Source organism: Mustela erminea, chromosome 16, assembly GCF_009829155.1.
Source record: "Mustela erminea isolate mMusErm1 chromosome 16, mMusErm1.Pri, whole genome shotgun sequence".
Classification (NCBI taxonomy): domain Eukaryota; kingdom Metazoa; phylum Chordata; class Mammalia; order Carnivora; family Mustelidae; genus Mustela; species Mustela erminea.
This window is the reverse complement of record NC_045629.1, coordinates 13,533,141-13,550,869: the sequence shown is the minus strand read 5'-3', so window position 1 is coordinate 13,550,869 and position 17,729 is coordinate 13,533,141. Positions and strand designations below refer to the sequence as shown.

The following is a 17,729-nucleotide window of genomic DNA, read 5'->3' as shown; positions in this document are numbered from 1 at the left end:
AGCTCAGGGTTAAGCCTCTGCCTTCTGCTGGGGTCATCATTTCAGGGTCCTGGGATCCAGCACCCACGTCGGGCTATCTGCTCAGCGGGGAGCCTGCTCCTCCCCCCCCACCCCCCCACTTGTGATCTCTGTCAAATAAATACACTTAAAAAAAAATCTTGTTTATTTGAGAGCATCCATAGGACAGAGATGAGAGAGAGAGAGTGTGCGCAGGAGCAGGGGAGGGGCAGAGGGAGAAGCAGACTTCCTGCGGAGCAGGGAGCCGGACAGGGGACTGGATCCAGAGACCCTGGGATCACGACCTGAACCAGAGGCAGAGGCTTAACCAACTGAACCACCCTGGTGCCCTCTAATAAATAAGTTTTGTTGTTGTTTTTTTTTTAATTATGTCTGTAAATATTAAAAAAAAAAAAAAAGTGAGCTAGGGCCTGAGGGGCAGAGCCAAGCACATTGTCACGGGGTCACCATTGCTGTATTACTCTGCTTTCTCTCCCAGAACAAGCAGGTTCTGTACAAAATGGACTCCACAGAAGTGGGGGTTGGGGGTTTGTGTGCAGCTTTACATTTGGGAGAGTAAAGGAGAAAGGGAGATTTTTAGATGGTCTTTACATAACCCTGCAGGCTATTCCGAGGCAGCCCAGCTGCTCCTCAGAAGCTAGCCATGGCTGAAGGAGCAGAAAGCGAGGAGCTGAGAAACAGGCCAGCTTCGTCTGGGGAAGAACAATGGCTCCGCAGTCGGACACAATGGCTGCCTCTCATTTTCCAGGAGCTCTTACAATAAGATGGAAAGGATCCTGGAGTTGCCTCACAGGGCCCCCAGCTAGGGAGAGAACATTAGCTCAGCAGCTACAGATATGCAAATCTGCTTTGAGTGCTCCAACAGCCCAGGGGAAGCCTGGGGGGTTGGGGGAGGCTGAGGGAGGCTGAGGGGGAGCACTCCCGTTCTGCCAGGGCCATTTCCCAACCTCTTGGGGAACTGAAGTTCCAGGCTCTGCTGGGCTGGCCTTTTAAGACCAGATACAAGGTCCACTATCCAAAGATCCTAGAGAATAGGCTTCAATAATGGTGCAAAAATACGTGGACTGTCACACAGTTGCATAGGTTATGCCCTAAAATCAACACGGATGTGAAGCCTGATCTGATTAAACATTTTTTTTTTTCTTTTAAACATCTTTCAGTCATCCTTTACTAGTACTTTTGTCTTGCAACATGAGATTCTGGAAACTTCCAGTTTGTTCTTCAGATCATAACATCAGTTGTTGGGGGTTTTTAAGATTGTAGACCTAAGCTTACACGAATGGCAGGTGTTTACTTAAGACAGTCCACCACACCATATGGCTTACACTGGAGAAGCCTCGATTCTAGTCCCCTCCACCATGCTGGTCTGTCCACGTGGCCTTGAGAGCGAGCCCACCTCACCATCTAAACAGGGGAGGTGAGAAGAACATTGACCTATCTCCCCGGTATGTAATGTGGGTTAGCTCATAGGTGCCCTTTAGCAAAGGAAAATGCTGATTTCTAAAATGTGAAGAGCCTCCCGACTCCTAGGGAAACATGGTGAAACATGTTGGACAGGATGAAATTTCTGCCCTAAAACGGGACACGTCCTCTCCCGGCTATGACATTTGTAGCCTGCTGAAGGTTGCAGTTACTCAGCCAACATCCAAGCTGAGGTCTCTTGAACTGCGGCTGATAATGATGAGGTGGTTTGGGGCTGCAAAGAGTGTGAAGCCACCACCAGACCTGGATCATGTCACAAGAGAATCAGGTCTCTCTCATTTGTAACTTCAAAATCGAGCTTTCAAATCGAAATCCATGCGGGGGCAACGGACAATGGAGGGAGCCATCTAAAGGAGAGCTCAAAGTGATCCCTAAACATTGTTTTGACTTTGGGTTTGTCTTTATTATACATTAGAAACCTATTACGCTGTTCTCTAGCTCTAAGTCAAAATTCCCTACAACATTTAACCTGGAGCCCAGAAAGACCTCATGAATAACAAAGTTTCATGGGAAGGAACCTGGAGGGGAGCCACCTCTAAGCATATGGAGGTGGGTTCTGTCATGTTTGCTCAGCTGATAAAATTTCAACCAGCTTAGGAGCTAAAGAAATTATATGAGTAAATGCTTCTGAAGATAAAGATGGCCAATGAAAGAAGACTCTATTTGAAGTTTTAATTGTCATTACCCTAGTCTCTGACTTCATTTAAATTACATGGTAAGCATTCATTCATTGAGGAGATGGATATTAAAATTCAACTCTACATTGGTAGATCCAAAGCAAGATTGGTCAACAGACCCATTGGAAGATTAGAGCTACACTGCCAACGCATATACACAAGGAGTTGTTTTAGTTTTGGTTTAGAGACTCAAAAATAAGAATGGGAGCAAGAGGAGAGTTAAGGAGAAACCTTTAAACACACAAATGACTTAAATAGTCCAGACTACTTTGTAAATCATTATCCTAACCCCCGCCAGAAAGATCTCCAATTGGATGACTCTCTCAACAAAAAATTCAATGATGAAATCCTTTTCACTGAAGGAGTCTTACATTAAATATTCCACAAGGTAATTTATTCATCTATTTTGCCAAATGTAGTTTACTTTCCTATAAAATGTCTATAAAACTGCGGTAAATCTTATCTGTGCTAAGAAAATACATAAAATTGCTCATTAGAGAGCCCCGTTGAATGAATAAGATATATTCTAACTTTTAAGTGCTTGTTAGTAGAAGTCATTTACATTGTTTCACTTCCTAATTTAAATTTATTGATGACTCTAGACGCAGTGATGTTCACTGCACACACACCTCGCTTCAACAATGCACATACGTTCTGACCACCCCTACCTACCTGTTAGAAATAATGTCTGAGAACTCTTCCCAAAGATAATTAACAATTTTCACTGAACTGAAGAGAGAATTTTGTAACAGAACATGGAAGGAAAATTTTGTTCTCAGTATTTTTTCTTGTAACACTTAAAAAAAAAAAAAAGGCATAGCAAACATTGGTTTCACCTTTGGATATATTTCAGGAGGAGTAATCCTGAAGTTAATTCAAATTATTCACATAATTTAAACTGGAGGCTCTAGCTCTTCGAAATATATCCCAAATCTGCCTACAGCTTTCTGCCTCTATTAACACCTGCTTCCTTGATCCCAGGCTGCTACAGCAGCCTCCCACCGACTAGAATTCCCGGCTCATCTTTACAAGCCACCCCCCCCAACCCCCCACGTTGTGAGCACTGTGGATTATTTATTTTAAAAAGATGGATTTAACCATACCGCTTTCCTGCACAAAACCTCCCAAGCACTTTCTACAGCACCTAACAGGAAATCCAAGTCCCCCACCAGGGTCATCCTGGTCCTTGTCTCCCACTTCTTCTAGGTAGAGAAGCTGCCCCAGATGCCCCTTCTTCCAAGCACACTCTAAAACTCAGGGTCCTTGCACTGGTCTCTCCCCCTTGTCTGGAACAACCTCCAACCAGATCTTCATCTGGCTCCTGCTTCTCGTCACTCAGGCAGGAAGCAGAGCTGCCCTGTCCACGTGCACCTCCCTGACTGCCTCATTCCGTTATTTAATAGTCTTCCTTGATCTATAAAAGTTTTATGTGTAATGTGCTTATCACCTGTCTCTTTCTACTCGAATGTAAGCTCCATGACAGTAGGGGACTAGTCTGTTTTTGTTTTTGTTGTGATATTCTTGGCACTGAAACCAACCTCACCTAACACCCCACAAATGTTTGTTGATGAAAAGTAGACTGGCCCCGAGGTTAAGTGCCTGGGCTTTGGAGTTGGATCAACCTGGGTTCAAAGAGCAGCAATTTACTAACTTGGAAGCCTGAGTAAGCTTCTCTTTTCCAAGGACTTGATTTCTTTATAAAGTGCAAATATTCATGGTACAAGATAAACCGAAATTTCCATGAGGTAACTGGGACTCAAGTATCCATAGCCAGCACTCACACTGTTCTACTTGACACAGGCTCTCCCTTAAATCCCGGTCTGAAACTTAAGATCCCCTGTGGGTGGGTGAGGAGTGGGTATAAGACTAGGGAAGCTCCAAACACTCCACATCGTCATTTTGTACTAATTTTCTTTCAGAGACCCGAGAGAGCCATATTTTTTGGAGACCGTAAGTCGGTTCTGATGTCAGCCTGAGTTCCGACCCAGCTCCTCTATTTACCGCTGGCCGACTCCTCAACCTCTGTAAGGCTCGGTTTTCCCCTGGAAGAAAAGCACTTCCTCCCAGAGAAGGGAGATGGGGCAGTGACACCGAGGAAAGCACGGAACACCTCAGTACTTTATGACACTAAGCACACAGTGAACACCAGTTATTAATGAACAGACTTAGAATATTTCTTACTTAGGTGAATTCAAGAATCTAACATCAAGAATTGATACCATTAGAAGGGAAAAAAAGTGCATTTTCCAACATGGAAATGTGAATGACTTTGAGGCCCTGTTAACAAATAAATCCCAGATAACTCAGAGCCAGCTGGTGACCCATCTCTCAACTCAGGGCTCCTTCTGGCCACAAGCATCCAATGCCTTTGCTCTTGGCATTTTCTTCTGTAACAGAGAGTCCCATCGCGTGTTCTATTTACACAAGGTCATAGGAAAACTTCCAGTACTATAAAGTATCTTAGAAAAAGGCCCTTCTCGGACTCATTTTATTAAACATACTCTCCCTATGTAATGTCTTATTTGAAGGCTTAAAAAAAAAATCTTTGTTTTAAATATTTAAACTCCCTATACTTCGTGTGGATCTAGCCTCCCCCCCCAACCCCCTGCCCATGTTCAAAGACTTCCATTTCAGAACAGTCTCTTAAAGGCGCTTTTCCCTCCAGTGCCAATGACCCATTTGTTAACTTTCAAGAGAGAACAGTAACGATGGAGGAGAAAAGCAACCCGAGGGTCTCTAACATGGAGGCTTCCAGTTGTTCCCTTTCCAGAATGGTATGGGTGGATTTTCCATCTTGGGATATAAATTAACTGAACGTTAGTGTCTACAAGGAATTCAGACAATGTCCTGTAACACATTCACACATCCAGTGAGAGATGGACTACGTGTGTGTGTGTGTGTGTGTGTACAGGGCGTGGACGGGGGCGACACACACACACACAACTCCATCCACATCCCCTCCTCTCCGTTTCCAGCTGCACGGAAATAACGGCTTTGTGTTCAGTCAGGTGACATAAAAGGTGAAAACAGTAGCTCTCAAATTATATTTAACCTCAAATATCAGAGGTCGCGGAGGGGTGCACACATCAGCAGCTCCCCAGACTGCACGCGTGCGCACGCGGCAGCTTAAGTGGGCCCCTTTTCATTCCACATGGGTTTTCCACACAGTTTCTGGCATCAAGCACTGGTCTGCAGGACACCAAGAGTGCCTTTGTGTCCCTTGCTGACACTCCGGCATTGTGTTTTTCTACCCATTAACCAAGGATAAATGACCTAGATATTCTGCCTATTAAAGCCTCATTTTTCTTTTGCCCTTTTGTTCTTTAGTGTACCACATTATCAGACGCTGCACACATTTTAAAGTATTCTCAGTCTCAGATGCCCTTTTGAGGGAGTAATAGGAGGTTTTTGTGTGTGGTTCCGCGGAGATATCTGGAGTGGAATTATGTGAAGGTAATTTAAGGTTTTTCTTCCTGTCTCGTCTGAAGACAATCAGTTTAGCGTATTACTAACAGCTAATCTAGCATAAGAGGATATATCAAGAAACTGTACAAAGGCCAGAGTGCTGTATTTGCATCTATTGCGAATACAAAAAAATAGAGTGAACACCAGTTCCCCTACACACTACATTCTCTAATTACATCTCTGCATATCATGGGTCACTTTTATTAAAAGCATCATTACTACAGTTGGCAGCAATTTACATTTTATCTTACATGATAGCAGTTTTCAAAGAAAAAAATAAAAGGACATCACAACAAAGAAAAACAATACATTTACAAAGTCATGTCTGTAAACTTCAAGGCTAGTTTAGAGCTGAGGTAATGCTGTTTTAGCTTTGTGGCTAAAGTAACAAAGTCCTTTAATTTAAAAAAGGTACCTGATTCTTTCTTCTCTCACTCTTTATTTATTCATCTATTTATTTTGTTTATACCAGTGCATTACAAGACCACGAGACAATGGAACTGTAGTTCTGTCTGGCAAGAACCCTCCCAGTAGGTTAATTTCCAAAGGGACCCTTCACATTCAACAGCTGCCTTATTATTGCTGCGCCTCGGGACAGAGACGTTCACACTAACGTGGAGATTGTCAGAGTGTATGGATGTGTGTGGATGCGCAAGTGTGGGAACCCCCATACAGTCAAAAGGGAAACCAATGAGCAAGAATGATATGTATGGTAAATTTCATCTTGACCTTCACAGCAAAAAAAAAAAAAAAAAAAAAAAAAATTAAAAATTAAAAAATTAAATATATAACTTCATACTTCCTTTGAGCAGCACTTCCTTCCATTAGTGCCACTCAGTTACAAATTGCTCTTTATTATAATACCAATGGTACCAAAAGGAAAAGGAAAAAAAAAAAGCAGAGCATTATGTAAGTTTCCTTAAAAAGACATGATCACCTCTCAAATTTCATCTCTCCTAGGGATAATAAATAATGCACTGCACAATACTTAATGACCAAGATACCTTTTGACACACCTGTATAACATGACTTGGACTTTTTTTTTTCTTTTTTTTTTTTGCTACACTATGTTACAGAACAGCTTATAAAACTAGGTATGAACATTAACTGTGAGTGTAAACAGTAGGACTACCACTTGTCAAAAGTTTTAAACACTTTAACTGGAACTGGAACTGGTTATTCATCATTTTCATGGTTTTCTAGTTCGTCCCCCCCGTCCAGCGAGTCCAGCTCTTCACCCTGTGCTATTTCGTCTTCGAAGACGGAGGACTCCGCAGTCTTGTCCAGGTTCTCCTCGGCGTCGCTGCCTTCCAGGTTCTCCTCCTCCTGGAAGGCGGCCCCCTCGGCCTTGTCGGGGGCCTTTTCCTCGCCGGAGCCCACGGCGTTCTGGAGTCCTGCTAACGCGGGGAACCCAGGCAGTGTCAATCCCCCCAGTCCTGGAGGTAGAAACATGGACGGGTAGAAGAGGCCTGGCGCCATGGTGGACAGGAGGAAAGGGTTGAAGGCGAGCGGGCTGGAGGGCAGTCCGGCCGGGGCAGTAGCAGCACCAACAGATCCGTTCGCGGAGTCAGTGGCCGAAACAGCATCTGTGCTTTTCTCGGAGTCTTTGTTCTCGTCCTCGTTCTCGGTGCCCTTCTCCTCGGCCTGGGAGGCGCCGTCCTCCGGCTCCCCCTGGCCCGGCGCCGGCGTGGCGTTGCCGGCCGCGGCGGGCAGGGGGCTGTTGAGCAGCCCGCCCAGGCCGAACACGTTGGGCAGGCCGGCCACGCCCGGCAGCATCAGCGGCAGCACGGCCGCGGGGTTCTTCGCGTCGCCTCCGGCCGCGGCCGCCGTGGCCAGTCCCGGGGGGAAGCCCATGAGGCCCGCCAGCTGGAGAGACTGCAGGTTCTGTAGGTTCTGCAGGCTCGTGAGGTCCATCCCAGCAAACAGGCTGTTCACCAGCAGAGGGTTGATGCCCGACGTGGAGGCCGCCGCCGCCGCGGCCGCCGCGGCCGCCGCCCTGGCGATCTCGCTCTTGGGCCTCCGTCCTCGCCTGCTGGCTCCTTCCCCCCGCACCACGGGGCCGGTGAGGAGCCGGTCAAACATCGACTCGGGAACGAAACCCTGAAGCAAACGGACAGGCAAACAGTGGCTATAAGGGCGGCTGGCGAGACCGCGATCCCCTGACAGGCCCTCTTGATGCATGAAAGCAGACACTCTGGATGCAAGGGCGGCAGCGACTTCTCCCCTTCTAGGAGCGCTCTGGCCAAACTCAGGAAAGCAAAAAGTCTATCTCTCTGCACTATGTGAACTCACTGAATTATGCAGGACTGCAGAAAAACTGTTAACGTCTACTCTACCGGTGAGGGAGATATCAAGCTACCAGCATCCAGAACTCCAGGAACAATAAAACGTCATGACGTTTAATGAGATGCTGGGAACATTAACTGAAATTACAGCGTACTAGATCTACCCTGGAGAGACAATAACTACGGTCACCCCAAAACAAATGTTTTTAGCAGCTGTACCCCCATGTGCCCAAGTCTGGAAACCACCCAGCCGTCCTGCTCTGGGTGATGGCCTACCACACCCAGGGGCAGGCGCAGGCACTGGAAGGACAAACTCCTGACACGTGCAACCCACGTGGATAAAGCTCAACATGAAGTCATCCTACGAAGGTCACAGAATTCATGCTTCTGCTAATAGGACACCCTCAAAAAGACAAAACTTTGGATGGAGACCAGATCAGCAGCAGTGAGGGGCCAGGGGCGGGGTTGGGAGTGGGGGTGTGTAGTATGAGGGAACGTGGGGTGGGGGAGGGTGGTGGAAGGGTCTGTATTTTGGTTGTGGTGGTGGTTCGAGAAAGTACGTGTATTAAAACTGATAGAACTACACACAAAAGAAAAATAAGAAGTCTTACTATATATCTTAAAAAAATAAACAGGAAGAAATCAGGACATTGACCACTTAATCTTAAAAAGACGTTTAAGTGGAAAAAAAATTTTAGGCAAAGTTGTATTCTTTATTTTAAAATTTTAAAAAAGTCCCAGTTAATCTTAATGATCTCAACCACCATGAATTCCATCCCACAGGTGGGCTCTTAGCGAGGTTTACCTTCAAGACTATGAACGTGTATTTCTATATAATCCTTTAAAATCAGAGCCATCCAAAGAATCTACCTCAGATTAATGATATACTGATATAAGAAATGAGGATGTATTATGTCAATTCTTTTAAGCTATGAATAAATTATAATAGAAAAATTGATGGTCGACAGTAAAGAAAGAAAAGCTCAGGACAACAGTTTTGTACAGAAACCTCTCCTGACAGAAACACAGTGCGTACTTACAGACTGCTTCACTATCTCAGTCCAGTCTGGGGCAACTGCAAATTCAGGATTCTCTTCCAGCCACCTGGGCAGGTCCTTCATTGGAGGTGCCATAGCTCCACCCATCTGGGGAGAGGCATTTGGAAAATGATCTAAAAGCACATATATCCCCCCTGCTCCCCACCCCCACCTACACACACACACACATATCATATACAGATATTCTAGAAGAAACATTATTGTTCTTCCTTAAAAACATGTCAGGATGAAATGCTTCTTTCCGGGACAAGAAATCATATGGAGATCAACTCCCTTTCCCAAACGTTCACCTTCTTTCCATTTCGTTTATTGACAACAGGAACCCTTTCTTCTCCTGTCAAAGTGTTTATATCCAATTTATTAGGGTTTCGACATCTATGTCGTTTCTGTTTCGGTTTCTGAAATGAGGAAAACAGCACATCCGCATTCTTCTGCAAAAAAACCCCAAACAAACCCAAAATATGGATTTAGTAAAAATGTATTTAGTAATTACTTTCCTGAATAAATGACAAAGAGAATATAGTCAAGCAGCTTTTTTTTTTTCTTTTCCAAGTACGCTCTACACCCAGCGTGGGGCTCGAACTCATAACCCTGTGATCAAGAGTCACATGTTCTACCTACTGAGCCAGCCATGCACCCTCAGTCAAGCCATTTTTAATAGCTATAGAAGTTTCAGCAATCATTTTAGTTATTAGAAACCACACTTTTCTTTAAAAGGAAAAACTATTTTTCTCTTTGTACACTGAGGAACTCAACAATCACCTAAGCTGAGTATTTGCTTTTCCTTTTGTCTACCAATAACCCCGCTTAAAGTCTTTTCTTCCAATGCTTAACCAAGCCATGGTATTTTTATGTTCATATCTTTTTAAACCAAGTCATGGTATTTTTTTAAAAACATTTTATTTATTATCTGACAGAGAGAGATACAGCAAGAGAAGGAACATAAGCAGGGGAGTGGGAGAGGGAGAAGCAGGCTCTCTGCCAAGCAGGGAGCCCAACGTGAGGCTTGATCCCAGGTCTCTGGGATCATGACCTGAGCCAAAGGCAGATACTTAGCGACTCAGCCACCCAGGCACCCCCAAGTCATGGTTTTTTCAAAAGAAACTTTCTCAAGGACCTTTGCTAACTAATTTCTACTCAGTGACTTGGACAAATACGGAGATGATGTCCCGTCTATGAGACTGTACCTGAGAGGCAACAGGTAAAAAGACCTACACAGGAGGGGATGTTCTGAGAGGCAAGAACTCAACTAAAGCTGAACTCAACAAAATAAAATGTTGAATCTTACACTTACAGTTTTGGTTCTTCTTCTTCTTCTTTTTTTTTTTTTTTAAGAAGATTATTATTTATTTGACAAGAGAAAGAGTGAGCACAAGCAAGGGGGAGTGGCAGAGAGGGGGGAGAAGCACACTCCCCACTGAGCAGGGTGCTGAGCAGGGAGCCCTACTCTGGGCTCGATCCCAGAACCCTGGGATCATGACCTGAGCCAAAGGCAGACTGCACCCCCCCAGAGAACCCCCTACACTTAAGTTTAAAAACAAAAAAAACAGTCACTAGGTATACAGGGAGTAAAAGATTTGCATTGCCAGCTAGCAAGCAGTTTACAGGATGGAATCATCTACAGATACCGTTTAATGTAGGACATAAGTAGGAGTTGTTTAAAAAAAAAAAAAAAAGAAGAAGAAACTAATGAAGTCTTGGCTGTATTAGCTAGTCAAATTTCTACAAGTAACAAGCTTCACAGTATTCTGTGCTGCTCAGACCTGGTCTGGACACCAATTAAGAGTGCATTCATGAGGGGCGCCTGGGTGGCTCAGTGGGTTAAGCCTCTGCCTTCGGCTCAGGTCATGATCTCAGGGTCCTGGGATCAAGCCCCGCACTGGGCTCTCTGCTCAGCGAGGAGCCTACTTCCCCTCTCTCTCTCTCTGCCTCTCTGCCTCCTTGTGATCTCTCTCTCTCTGTCAGATAAATAAAATCTTAAAAAAAAAAAAAAAAAGTGCATTCATGAGTGTCACCCCCCTGGTGAGACCACCTGGAAACCAGGTGATGGAAAGAATAACCAAAGACATCATGTTTATTTGGTGGAAGGAGAAAGGAAAGAAAGTGCAAAACAGGCGTCTTCAACAAACTACAAAGCTGCCCATAAGCTCTGAAGCTAGTTTCTCGAACGTAAGATACACAGTGACAGAAACTGGAAAATGTCCGCGGTAAGGAGACATTTAAGCAAAAGGCAGAGGGACCAGGGATCTCCTCTGCGTCGTGCAGAAGAGCTGCAAGGGCTGTCCACGCAGGACTCCTCCTGACTGAACTCTGGGGCAGGACTCCTCCCGCCTGAACTCTGGGGTACTTACTGGTACGTAACTTGGCATATCAACAGTGTAGGAAGGATGCAGCTTCAGCCATTCAACTAAGTCCTTATTTTTAGGAGCGTCCTCCCCCACCAGCCTAGTCCCGTCTTCAAGATTTATCACAGGGATCCGCGTGTCTGGGTCCAGCTGTCCAGGAGAAGGAATGTTTCTTGTAGGCGGGGTCTCTATATCTTCTTCGAAAGCTTTGGTCACCTCAGCGTCCTCCTGCAGAAAGTTGACAGGGTTCTCAATTCTTCTCGTATGAAGAAAGATTCCAAAAATGCCTGATTTCTTACCTCAAGAAAACACTATCCTAGCATAATGGATCTTGGGCCAAAAAGGGAAAAAAGTTAGTTGAAACAATCTCAGTTTTGGAACAGCTATTAAATTAGAAGATGAAACTTTAATATTATTCTCCACACTGTAGAACTGGTAATTAGGTAGGAAATTCACAGTCCATCAATGGTCCATATTTGAAACCTTAAGCAAGCCACTAGGCCATAGACAGGGTAGTCTGAGCTGGACATGCATGGAAGGTACCCTCTCAATCTCTCTCGGGGCTCTCGGGATAACCTCATTAAATAGATTATATTTACTTGTTTATTTATTTATTTGAAAGAGACAGAGAGTACGTGTGCTTCAAGCAGGGAGCCTGATGTGGGGCTCGATCCCAGAACCCTGGGATCATGACGTGAGCCGAAGGCAAACGCTTAATCAATTGAGCCACCCAGGCGCCCGCCCCCCCCACAGCTTTTAAAATTTATTTTTATTTAGAGTGAAAGCACGTGCGAGTGGAGGGGTATATGGGGAGAAGGAGAATCTCAAGTAGATTTTCTCCTGAGCACAGAGCTTAGCATGGGGCCTCAGTCTCATAACCCTGAGATCATGATCTGAACCTTAATTTAGAGTGGGCACTTAACTGACTGAGCCACCCGGGTGCCCCAAGAAGTTATAATTAAAGGAATGTTCCCACAGCCAACCTGTACACAGAACTCTCTGAACCATACGATCTTACTGGCTACAACGTTTGTGGCAGGTCCGTGTGGCAACCCTGAAAATACCGCGTCGATCTGAAGTCCAGCCGGCGGGCCACAAACTGTTACTCTAACCACCAGACTTCTTTTCTGGCAGCCCATCTGTCCATTCCCATGGCTCTGACTTCGGTTCAGGCCTTCTTCATCGCCGCCCCGGCCCCATGTCACTGCAGTGCTCCTAAACGGTCTCCCCGATCCTACTCCCACCCTTCTGGACTCTGACTTCCTCACTGCTACTTCGGAGTCAGGTTTCTAAAATGCACTCTTCCTAGGTCAAAACCAAATCAACTGTTTAAAGGCTTTTGATAATTGAATCCCCCTCACCTTCAGGATAAAATCCAAGTCCTTTGGATGGCAATCGAGAACCTCCCTGATCTACATCGCACCTTGTGTCCCAGCCCGCTACTGTCAAACCTGATCTCCTCATCAGATTCCCGGGCGGCCAGTGACTGTCAGTTCAGCAACCGTGGAAGTCTCTGTCTCCTGTCCCTCTGCATACATTCTCCCTGCTACCTCTTTTCAAAGGACCAACTCCTATACAATCTTCAAGTTAACCAAAGTACGGCCATGTCTAAGGCAACTTCCTGATCTGTGTCTCCCCGTATCCTCTTCCCTCCATTTCCATTCTTCCTTTGGGCCCCCAAGCATTCCAGGCAGGCCTCCCAGCTATGGGACGTCGCTATTTATCTGTCACTCAACTTCAACACCGAGTTCTCTAGGGCGAGCTCTTGCTAGACCTTTATTCTTCACATCCCTGTCCTTGGGGGTGGGGGTGGGGCCAGACCCAAAAGAACCGCCTCCACCACGTTCCCAGGTGTATTGCCGCAGTACGATGACTGCGTCCTTACTTTTCCCTGGCAATGCAAAATGGTCTCTAGTCCGAGTTCTGACATAATACAAGATTTTAAGATTTGTCCCAGTCCATACAAGTAACTCTGCTGACCTTTACACCTCTTCACTACTCCGTTTATCTATAGATTAATCGGCATTTACCTTGTATTGTATGTGTACGCACACAACTATCCACAATATCCACTGAGTAATCCCTAAGTTCTAACATCTGACAGCAAAATGAACAAAAACTTAAAAATACATCTTCTAACCTCTACTAGGAGTTTCGGGCTGGGTAGCTCATATGACTTTAGAAAAAGAGAAACATCAGTATGTTCTTTAGGATGACTTAAAATGTGTAAAATGAGCAAAATCAGCCTGCAGTTTAATACAGGATCTATAATTACAATAGGAAAACAGCACCTGGCTCACACTGTTAATTCCTGATGCCTGAACCACAGACAGCTTTGTGCTGGGATTCAAATATGAAACCCAAGAGTAAACAAAGGCATGAGATGCAGAAACTCACTAACTTGTTGATGCTTATGGAGGAAGGAATTTCAGGAACAAAATCTATCAAAGTGGTTTGATGTGTTCTGGTGGATTCCTGTACAGAGGCTAACTAATCACTAGTGGTACAATGCGGGGGACCACACACCTCGGAACCGCATTTTTAACTTACAGAATAAGCAGTCACAGCTGATCCATTACAAGGTGTATTTTTATAAGATTCTAAAAGGAATCATATGCTCCACAAAAAAGAAACATTATTACGATTTGGTGCATGGTAACGAATCCTGAAGATTAACCTTTAATTACCGAGACGCTTCTGTTTCCCTCAGACCCCACCAGAGGGTCATTCCAGTGAGTGCCATTTTGTCATTCCTAAACTTTACCTCGACCACACTTTTACTCCCCTTACTTAGGTCATTAAACTTTCTGGAGGTTTCAAGAAATAGCACAGAGGCAGTAAGAAGAGGGATGGAAAAAGTAAAAAATGCTGAAACAAATGTCGCCCTCTTCTTGGTTTCAAATTTCACCGCTTCGCAAACTGTGATCCGCGGGGAACAGGCCCAGTGTTCCTGGAATGCCAGCGGCTCACACACAAATAAGCTCCGGCACCGTTAGGCTGATTCGGGTTCCAAATCAATAAGGCTTAGGATACCCAGTACTAACGCGTCTTTTAGAAAGAGAGCACACGTAAGCAGGTTCTCTGGGGGTAAAACCCTCATCCTTAAGCGGGCAGTGCATTTTTAGGCAGCATGGTTGAAGAAGACTAGGGAAGAGAGTTCCTTTGATTGCACTGCACTCATGTCCTTTGAATTGAGAAAGAAAATGTCAAAATCCATCGGCACATACATTTCATACAAACCTAAACTAGCACAGATCTTTATTCAGCTGAGATTTTATAGAACAGCTATACGTACGGAGATAGGAGAATTAGCGATCACTAGCTTTGTATCTGAACACAAATCTTGAGTCTGAAACTAAATATTTATACTAATCTAATAGATGCCAGGCTCCAAACAACATTATTTCTAAGAGCAGAAGCTTTTTCCGCCTCAGGAATTCAGAGATAACAATTATAGGCTCAGAAGAACACGTTTTTGTTTTGGGCTAGTCTTCCGAGAGTAATCAATATATTAGGATCTTGGGAGGAATAAATCCTCAAGCTACATTTGGTTCAGGCCGAGTGATCTGTATCAATGCTCAACACAATTTTTCAGCTCAAAACCATGACTGTACATTGTGATCCTATCTCTTTAGTGCAAGAAGCCAGCTTGAGTCACTGAGAGGAGCCCAGGCCGGCGTCGTCAGAATGGCAGGACTCTGGCTGCCACTGTGGGCAGACACAATGGGAGTGAGCTCCTGAACTTACTGCACTCAATGACGTCCGTTTGTGGCTCATGAAAAGCAGATCAAGACCCTCCACGTTTTTCCTCCTTCCCCGCCTCCTCTTCACAGGAGGCTCTCCATCCACCAGCGAGCCGTTAAGCAGATGCCTCGTGGGTGTGCGTGACAGCCCTGCCTGGAGCAGCTCCATTTGAGTCTTAAAGGCATCGGACACCGGTGTCGAGACATTAGGCAAGATAAACTTTGAAGTAAGAGATGAAAAATTTGAGGTAGAGCTTGCTGCCTCTCTTGAGGCCTTTGATAAATCTACAACTTTTTCTTGTCCATTTTCTGAGACAACCTGAGACTCCCGCAGCTGGGCAACCATTTCCATGAGGTTCCGCCGCTTGGCAGCTCTTTCGGCCTCGATTTCAATTTTTCTCCTCCTCCTCCTCCGCTGGCGAGGGACGGAGAGGTTTAGGGCGTCTTCCTATTGAAAAATTCCAACAAAATAATGAGCCCAAACTATATCTGCTATACACAGGCTGGATTTCAGAAAGAAAGAACTAGAAGCTTCAGGAATTAACCATTCGTAACTGCTGAAGAGAGCTAAGGAAAGGGCAGCCTTATCTTAACTCCGGGGAGGACCAGTGAGCCGCGAGCTCCCAGAGTTGGACGGCTCGCCTTTACGCAGCGAAACAAACATACCTTGGACAACTGAGGGGAAGTCGTGAGGTCCTCGCTGCCACTGATGCTAGCTTGGCCGACCATGGAGAGTTCGGCAAAGCTCCTCTTCTGCAGGGGGCTGTCCATGGTGGGTGGCGTGTAACCAGGGATGAGGCCCTGGAAATCAAACATCTGGCGCCTGTTTACTGGCCATTTGCCTTTCAGCACTGCTTCACAGATGTTGTCTAATCGGTTTATCATTACTCGGTCCTGGAGGGAGAAGGAAAGTCACACGTTGTTGTAATGAAGACCTGGTGAAAGTTACCGGATAAATATTTCCATCAAGATGCTAAAGCACATAAGAGGTTTAAAAGTCAATCCATGGGCAAAAGGTAAAAAGAAAACAAAGAAACAAGCGACTGAGTAACCAGAATCCGCAGAACCTGCTCTGCTCTGGTGGAAGGTCCTGAAGGGGGCCCCAACACAGAAAACTCAGTCTTTTTAAAATTTGAGCACTGGAGCACATCACACAGCCACCTCTAAAATACTTCAAAAGTCACTTTTATTCAGGCGAGAGCACTGTTGGCGAACACCAGCAGACAACAATGGAGCCCTGCATCTAGCTTCTGGATGCTCTGGTGCTACAAATCCACGGGCTGGATCGCAGTCTGTCCCGGGAAGTGGGACATCGTTAGCGTCACTATTAATAAAGTTCAGCATTACGAAACGGGCACCAACCGAGGAACACCTAATGAATGTCAATTTGCAGTCCCCACCTATTTTCACTTCAAATTTCATTGAAGCGTGTACATTAAAAATTTCTAATTACAGCTCTTAGTCCCAGATTCCATAGATTAAAAGTGTCTGCTACGATAGACCTTTTGACTGATCTGGGAAACTCCCTTCTGTACTCAATGAGGGAGATCGGCCTAACAGGGTACAGGGAGGAAAAAATGTCTTTGAGAGAACACTCTGCTCACTATGGAAGAGCAGCCCCAGGAGGAGTCAACTGAAGCTTGTTTTTGTGCTGCTTGTTTTAAACCAGACAGCCCTGTTATGGTGATTAGGATGATTATATCCCCACCCTGAAAAGCAGACCCAAATTACATAGGGATTTATTATAAAATTATGCTAGTTAGCCAAAAAAGTAATTTCCATTTTGCTTTTGGTTGCAGATAACTACATTTGGAATTATCTCGTAATGTACTGGAGCAAATGGGTCACTAACCCACCCTCTCCCACGTTAGGAAGACTATGGGTTTCCAAACCTATGGAGATGTCTTAAATCTGGAAGCTCTGTCTGGGATTTAAAAACATTAAAACACACATTTTAAAAAGTCCCCACATTTTCTCTTGTGCACTGTTGGTGGGACTGTAAGTGGTGTAATTGCTGCTATAGGAAACGGTAGGAGGCTCCTCAGAAAAATTTAAAAAACAGAACCACCATGTGACCCAGCAATTGCACTTCTGGTAATATATCCGAAAGAACTGAAAGCAGGGTCTCAAAGAGATGTTACTACAAGAAGCACTATAATAAGCCAAGGCGGGGAAGGAACCCAAAATGTCCCAATGACAGATGAGTGGATAAGGAAAATGTGATATATACATACAATGGAATATTATTCAGTCTTAAAAAGGAAGGAAATCCTGCCATACACTACTATACAGATAAACCTTGACGACAAGGTAAAAATAAGTGAAATAAATGAGTCCCAAAAAGGCAAATATTGCAGGATTCCACATACAGGATGACGTATCAACAGTAGTCAAATTCACAGAAACAGAAAGTAGAGAAATGGTTGCCAGAGGCGGAAGGGGGAGGAGAGGAGCTATTCAATAGGTATAACGTTTGAGTCATGCCAGACAAAGAAAGTTCTGGAGATCTGTTTTACAATAATATGAATGTATCTAAAACTACAAAACTATATACTGAAAATTGGTTAAATTCCATGTTACGTAGTTTTTACCACAATAGAAATAAACTAAAAAAGAAAGAGAGAGAAAGAAAGAAAGAGTGAGCCCACACATTTCA

At 44.8% G+C, this 17,729-nt stretch overlaps 1 protein-coding gene across 7 annotated transcripts in view; it reads right to left on the bottom strand.

Annotated features, from left to right (window-relative positions):
- Window positions 1-5,823: 5,823 nt before the first annotated feature.
- The window catches only part of CHD7 (chromodomain helicase DNA binding protein 7), a 188,535-nt gene continuing 176,629 nt past the window's right edge, over window positions 5,824-17,729 (bottom strand). For all 7 annotated transcript variants that reach the window (XM_032316781.1, XM_032316780.1, XM_032316782.1 and 4 more), the window contains 6 exons: window positions 15,740-15,967; window positions 15,078-15,521; window positions 11,337-11,558; window positions 9,276-9,416; window positions 8,968-9,072; window positions 5,824-7,742 (listed from right to left, as the gene is read on the bottom strand). In XM_032316781.1, coding sequence (XP_032172672.1) covers window positions 6,819-7,742; window positions 8,968-9,072; window positions 9,276-9,416; window positions 11,337-11,558; window positions 15,078-15,521; window positions 15,740-15,967 — 2,064 coding nt within the window. In that variant the 3' untranslated portion in view covers window positions 5,824-6,818. The remainder of the gene's footprint in view (window positions 7,743-8,967; window positions 9,073-9,275; window positions 9,417-11,336; window positions 11,559-15,077; window positions 15,522-15,739; window positions 15,968-17,729) is intronic.